At 32.7% G+C, this 7,472-nt stretch overlaps 1 protein-coding gene across 2 annotated transcripts; it reads left to right on the top strand.

Annotated features, from left to right (window-relative positions):
- Window positions 1–4,407: 4,407 nt before the first annotated feature.
- Window positions 4,408–6,897, top strand: LOC111383954 (UV-B-induced protein At3g17800, chloroplastic-like). Of its 2 annotated transcripts, XM_023008150.1 has the most exons (3): window positions 4,409–4,937; window positions 5,491–5,848; window positions 5,925–6,897. In XM_023008150.1, the coding sequence occupies exons 2-3, from the start codon at window positions 5,826–5,828 to the stop codon at window positions 6,724–6,726; spliced, it is 825 nt and encodes a 274-aa protein (XP_022863918.1). In that variant the 5' UTR covers window positions 4,409–4,937; window positions 5,491–5,825; the 3' UTR covers window positions 6,727–6,897. The 2 variants fall into 2 exon arrangements, with proteins under 2 accessions (XP_022863917.1, XP_022863918.1); XM_023008149.1 differs by lacking the exon at window positions 5,491–5,848 and having other exon boundaries at window positions 4,408–4,937.
- The last annotated feature ends 575 nt before the right edge of the window (window positions 6,898–7,472 follow it).

The following is a 7,472-nucleotide window of genomic DNA, read 5'->3' as shown; positions in this document are numbered from 1 at the left end:
TATGAGTTCTAAAGATTAAAGATCTAAATTAGCTTCAGAAAATCTTTCTGCTAGGAGCTTCAATAAATGTATGGAGACCTTTGATGATTTCTATGTTACGTTCTTCATCCTTTTTTAATTGGTATGGAGTTTGCATTTAGTTGAAGACAGTTCATTGAGTGTTTACTGTCATTTATACAGATAACCTTCATTTGATACACTTCACTTTTACGATGTATTTTTCGTTCCTTTATTGGCTTTTACTAGAGTTTCCGGCCATTGTTTACTTAAGGATGAAAACTTCGGCCCACAACAACAGATGATTGCCTACGTACACTACAAACAGACAAGTCCCTTCTTATTTATCTCTTGCTGTTTGACATATTCTAGAATGATTTCTTATGATCAATAATAAACTAAAGTTGGTCATAAGCTTGATCATGGCTCACTAAAAGAAACTGGGCAATTAGCCATCCAATGGCTGATCTACTTCTGTTCATGTCTTTGTATCTCTTATAGTAAGAGAAGTTAAAATTACATTACTATTTGTATTTATTGGTGAATGCATAATTTATATTTTTGTTCTTAGCCTAAGAGAGAGAGAAAATGTGACTTTACCTTTAAAACGATTTCAAAAGAACAATCTTCAGCTTAAAGACCTTAGAATAAAATTTAACTAAAGATTAAATTTCAATTGCTTTAAAGGTTAATATGTATAACATGTAATTGCATGACCCAGGCTTCCATGGAATTCTCGAGCAAAGGTATCTCTTTGGTCTATTCCTCAACATTTGCATACAGGGGTGGATCCAGAATTGGATCCAAGATCGGGTTACAAAATTTCAAACCAGGCTACTATGCTGAAAAAAAATTTCACACATAAAAAACTGATTTTTTACCAAAAAAAATAAAAAATACCTTAAAAAAAAAGCTATTGGACCTGAGACGGGGGGCTACAGCCCAGCCCAGCCCCCACAAAGCCTCCTATGTTTGCATACATCAAATATATTTGCATTATTTATTAACCTTAAGATATTTTTAGAAATTCATCTCAATTAGTTGTCTTCGATGTTCGAATTGTGAACTTGAATGCAAGTGTAGAAGCACCTTCTGATGTATTAGTTCAAATAAGGAGACCAGTTGCTAAAATATTCGGGAAGAGTATATGAATTTTTCCGGAAGATTGTTTAAAATTAAGCTTACGTGAACTAAACATTTGGAAAAAATGATGAAATTGTTGATCCCGTCTACAACACACACTTAATGTTCATGTTTTCTCTTATTCCTTAAGTATATATTTTGACGTAAATAAAAATTATCAATTTGGTTATCTTTTAAAAATGATAAAATCTTTCGCTTGTTATTTTCCCAGCTATGCTGATTTTATTGTAAATGAAGTGGGTTCATATAGAAATATTGTGCATTTAACTTCATTAAAGGTTTCAGCAAAGGTATGCAGTGAAATTCTATTTTTTCTATTACTGTTGTCAGTGCCTTCTATTTACTTTTTGTTGTACAAATGCTTTTTTATGGTGGTATCTTGGTCTAATAGATTTTCGAGGAAAAGGAAGAAAAGATTACCATTCAATTGAATAATAATTATGCCACTAAAATGGAATCTTTTCAAGCTCTTGTTGGTGACTGACATAGAGAAGTTGAAAAGTTTGTTGATTCAAATGCTCCTCATGTAAACGATGAAGATATGTCCATATTGAGCAGTACTGGTTGACAAATTTAATGTGCTTTTATGATATGTTGATTTTTAAATATATTTTTTGATTACTCGTACTAAAAACTAATGATTTACAGGCAATCCATGAATTTTTGAAGCAAAAGTTGATTATTTATTTATTTATTTATTATTATTATTATTATTTTGTTCCTATCTCTCTACGTGCCCTGATTGAGTAATTTCTGCATGTGAATTTATTTTATAAACTTGTCTTTTCATCCTTTCTTTTTAAGCTAAACCTCATTGAACATGAGAAACCATTCCCTTATCATTGTAATTTGGTATATGCTTTCATCTATGAGATAGAGATTGACCATTGATTATTTTTATAATTGTCTTTTGCTTTCATGAATTCCATGAGCACTTATATCGAATTATGCATCTATTATTGCAAACAATTCATTTGTTGTATGAATTTAATATGATCCTTGGTCCACACGTAGATGATTTCTTTTGTTCAGAAATCATTTAATCTTTCTACATGTTCAATAAGGGAAAGTTCATTCCAGTGTAGTTATAACAACTATTGAGTTGATAATATAATTCATGAAAATTCAACACATTTAACAAACTAATATTTCCTTCAGAATAATTTAGCCCGGTGCATTACACGGACAAAGACTAGTATTACTAATAAAATACTAAATAGCATGCTTGATGCCGTGACAAATGAATTGAGCTGCTCGCTTGTTATGGGCTCGGATCGACTCAAGGCATAAACTGTTCAGACTCGTTTGGAGACAAGTTATAGGCACAATTGAATACATTTTTTTCATGAGTTTTTCATGAGTTGGCTCAACTTATGAGGTCCACAAGCCGGCTTGTTTTTTGCTCTCTCTCTCTCTCTCTCTCTTTTTGTTGACTTTATTATATAAAAATAAAATAAAGTTGTCTGCCTTCTATTTTTTTTTTTAAATGAGCAAGCTCGACTCGTGAGTCCACAAACCAAAAAGATCGAGCCAAGCTTAGAATTTGAACACAAGTCAACCTTGAATATTTAAGGTTCGAGTTGTCTCGAACCAGTGTACCCCAACTACACAATCGATCTTAAAGAGTAAGCATTAGATCGTTAGCAAAAGCTATTATCATTCTAAAATCCTTATTCAAATCTTAACATAAACAACTAAAATAAATTGATTAGACATGGACTCTTATTCTCCACTTGTTCGGACCATATTTTGTTAGACACAATCGTGCTATCTACCATTTATTGCTTTATTAACCATTCCACTTTAGCACTAAATTCAACTCTTGATGCACAATTCATTATGTATATTAATCCATTTTTTTCTTGTCGTTTTCACAGGTGGTAAATTGTTATTGAGTGCAGTTATTGATTACGTTTGGGAGTTGAACATAATATAATGTTTATCCTAATTGCTAAGGATTTGTACTTATTTTTATTTGGAAGAATCCTAATAATTCTTTGACTATAATTTATGAACTTTTAGCCTATCAAACTTTAATTTTAACCCTCGTTTGAGCCATTTTTGGATAAAAATATATTTTAGAATAGTGATTTTTTGAAGAGTTTGGTTGAAAAATGAAAAAAAAAAAAATTCAATTTACGTTTAATATTATTTTATTGAAAATGTGTGATTAAAAAGAAAAAAGAGAAAAATATACTTTGATAACAATGAGGATCAAACAAGAGCTTCATAATACTTTCATGAGATTCATAAATTTTTTTTTAATCAATTTTTAGACTTCAAATTTTATCCAATTTTCTTGAATAACCCATTAAATTAAAACATCTATATTATTTAAATAACTTGTTAAGAAATTATAACTCGCATATAATATTTTTCTTTTAGTGTATTTTAACTTATTTTTTCTTATTTAATATGGTACAATAGTATCTACTTCTGAAAAAATATTATCTAATTAACAAAATAATTTTCATTGAAATAGTTTTAAATAACTAGAAAATCGAGGTTTAAAATCAAATCAAAAGTTTTAACCTAATTTCGTCACTAAATAAAGCGAATGGACAATTCATCACCTAAATTTTTTCATTCTATTACCTCAGTCAAGAACATGAAATTCAATGATAAATCACAAATTCTCAATATAAAAATATCGTGTTAATCACTTAGACTGGCGATGATAATCAATTTACGTGACTATGAAGTCATTAACACACTATTGAAGTAACGAATATCTAGATACGGGGCATATCTTAAAAATTATCTTTCTTTTTCCTTCTTTTCCAGCAATTTTCAGTAATTATGATAAAAATCCAAAAAGAAAATAGTTGAAATGGATGGAGATTTGGACCGTGTTTGACTAAAGCCTAAAAAGTATAAAATTACTCATCAGATAACTTTTGTCCACAAATATATATAGGGTTCGTTGGACCCCATTTTCGGAATAATATATTTTTTAATATTAATTTTTTGGATAATGTATGATTAAAAAGTACAAAAAAATTGAATTCACATGTAAAATTATTTTATTGAAAGAATGTGCGGTTAAATGTGAATTTAAGATAAAAAGAGTCTTTAGATAATGAGGCTCAAACAATGACTTAGATAACTTATATCTATTCTTTTAGATTAAAGGGTAAACCTTGTCAAAATAAGTACTTATTTATCTTAAACTTTTTATATGAGCCAAACATGGTTTATTTGGATAGAATCCCACTCTCTATTAGACTATTTGGTAGAATCCCAAACATGAAATGTATAATTGTCCCCACAGGTGGCCACCATAATTGCAACACCCCACCAATTCCGCAATTACACTTTTCCTTGGATAGTTCCATATCCTCATCTTATCCTCTTTGTTAGTCAAAGTTTCCATCTGAATTCATCTCTTTTTCAGAACCCAGAAAAACCCATAAACCTTTCAGAAGTGAAAGTATAAGGAACTATTTTGGACATTGTTGAATGGACTGTTGCCTTTTTTACAGCAAACCCAGATTCTCTTTTCCAGCCCTGCCGTCGATTCGCGGTCGTCTGATCAATTTGAAAATTGATCGGAGGCCTTTGGTTGCGGTGGCTCATAGTTACAATAATAGTGACTATAAGTGTGAGTTTGGAGGTTTGAACACGCCGCTCGAGCCGAAGACGGCGGCTGGGAGGTTCTTGTGTGGCGTATTGCTGAATGATCGGGAATACTTTCATGCTGCTGTTAGGAATCAGTTAGAGCAGCTGGTGGCTGACAGGGATGAAGCTGTGGCTCGTGCCGAGTTCAGCTTGGGCTCTGATATAGCTTCCCTCCATAGGTTGGTGTTCAATTAGTTACTTTTTTTTCCCATCTGTTGCTTATGGAAATTTATTGCATTAAGTTTTAGTCTTTTAGACGATAATAGGGACTATTTGGGTCGGTAAAAAATTACTATTGCTTAAATAAATATTACATACACTATAAAGTTTGTTGCTTTTCTTCAGTATTAGTACAAATACTGTATATGTTTGTCAGAAACCAAAAAAAAAAAAAAAAAGGAAAGAAAGAAATAAAGAAAATAAAAGCAAAAATTGAATACTGCATAAATACCTAAACATTGATGTTTGGTAACATAGCATAATATTCACATAATTTCCAGGAAGGTTTTGATTTTAGCTATAACATATCACAGATTGTCGATAAGCTATTTCAGTTATGAGTTAATGTACGAATAATGGTGAGAGTTACGTTAAATAAGCAGTTGTATAATCCTGTCATTACTTGTTTGTATCTGAATGTTTGCTTGACATCATTTTGCGCCATTGAGAAGATTTTAGTAATTAGCTTGTTTATTTTTACAAACTCCATGGTACATTTTTGGAAAAGCGCAGAACTCCTTGATAATGGCATGGACCGGAGGAGGTGTACTAGTGCATCGAGTTCCTTGAGAATGCAACGGCATGGAGGATGGTGTACTAGTATTTCCACCGGACATCTCGTGGCTTTCATGAAGAAATTTCTCTAGTACTTGAGATTCGAGGAGCAGTTGTCATTTGTTGCTCCAAGGTGGGACATTCTCTGTTGATTGTGAAAATAACCACTTCAGGGATGACATTGATGGTTTTGGCATTACTACATTTTCGAGGAGGCAAGTTTGAGGAATTAGAAACTTAGGCGTTTCATAAATGATTACTTCATTGAAATAATTGAACTGTAGGCCAAACGAATGCTGTTACCTGAAATGCTGTGGTAATGCTGGTTAAAAATATGAAATCTTCGATTTTTCTTGGTGCTTTTACTGACTACGAGAATGAATGAATGGCAGGAGGATTGCTGAATTGAAGAAGCACGAATGCGAGGCCGCAGTCGAAGATGTGATGTATATGTTAATTTTTTACAAGTTTATGGAGATCAGAGTTCACTTGGTCCCAAGGCTTTCCAAGTGTGTCTACAATGGCAGACTCGAAATCTGTCCTTCAAAGGACTGGGAACTGGAGTCAATTCACGATTTTGAGGTTTTGGAGATGGTTAAGGAACATATTACTGCTGCTGTTGGCAGGAAAGCAACCTCTAATGTCACTGACAGTTGGACCACAACTGAGATCCCGAGGCTTCATCTCTGCAGACTATATGCTGCTTCCATCTTGTACGGTTACTTTTTAAAGACCGCCTTGTTCAGGTACCGTCTGGAAAGGAGTCTAGATCTCACAAACCTGGACTTTGGTACTGATGCTTATTGCCAACTTCCACTTTCGGAGATGTCATCTTTTGGATCGAAGTACATTGCATTTGGTCGCACTAACGGCCCGAATTCTACGTCTACAGGTCGTGTATCATGTAGTCTAGGCAAGAAACACGAGAAATTGAGGTGTTATGTGATGGGATTTGACCCGGAAACACTGCAGATGTGCGCGAAACTGAAGTCCAAGGAGGCTCTGAATCTGATTGAGAGACACTGTTGTGCTTTATTTGGAGATGAAAATACAGGTTTGCTCGAAACCGATAATTCAATTTCCACATCTTTTGCAAGTCTCAAGAGATTTGTGCTGGAGGCCGTTGCTTATGGTTCGTTCCTGTGGGACGCGGAAGAATGTGTGAATGCTGTATATAAGCTAGAGGAAAACTGAGAGACCAGAACCGAAGTTCATCAAGCACATTTGTATATAATGGTTTTCTTCTTTCGACTCTAGAGGATCCGTATCTTGCAAATATGGAAAGGAGATGTACAGTACATTGTCTTTTCAGCGTATTGTATGGAAGTTTAATAGTGAATAAAATGAAAATTTTGAGTACTGTCATTTATGGTTTACTACTCGTGGAATTAGTATACTGATGAAAGCCTAATTACTCCAAATAATCAAATTGCATGTTTGGTAAAATTTATGATCACTTGTAAGTACATCAAACTCTTTTTTTTTTCTTTTTTCGCTGAATTTCATAGAATTTACAACTTTTATTTATTTTTTAATCATAATTTCATTGCTTATAATTACTTAGAAAGCTTCTTAATTTCGAAAATAAGTTTTGACTTTTCTTGCAAAGACTCCTTCAATTGGTTCGTTACTTTGGGGACAGTTTTAAGCCTATGTTTGATCTTCATTTTTTTCAATATTTAAATTTATTTTTAATTACACATTCTCCCATAGAATAATTTTACAAATAAACTCAAAAAAATTTCATATATTTTTATCGCACATTCTTCAAAAAATATTATTTCAAGATACATTTTCATTCAAAAACTAAGCTCAAACACGTATTTTGGAAAATGTGAAGTTTTAGACATTTCTTCATTGCGTGTGGGGGGTGTTTGGGGTTAATCGATCTTAAAACTTGGTTCATCTCTCTTCATCAGATACTGAGTAACCCACGTGGG

The sequence above is a fragment of the Olea europaea genome, unplaced genomic scaffold (assembly GCF_002742605.1).
Source record: "Olea europaea var. sylvestris unplaced genomic scaffold, O_europaea_v1 scaffold2795, whole genome shotgun sequence".
NCBI lineage: Eukaryota > Viridiplantae > Streptophyta > Magnoliopsida > Lamiales > Oleaceae > Olea > Olea europaea.
This window is presented reverse-complemented; position numbering and strand designations above follow the sequence as displayed.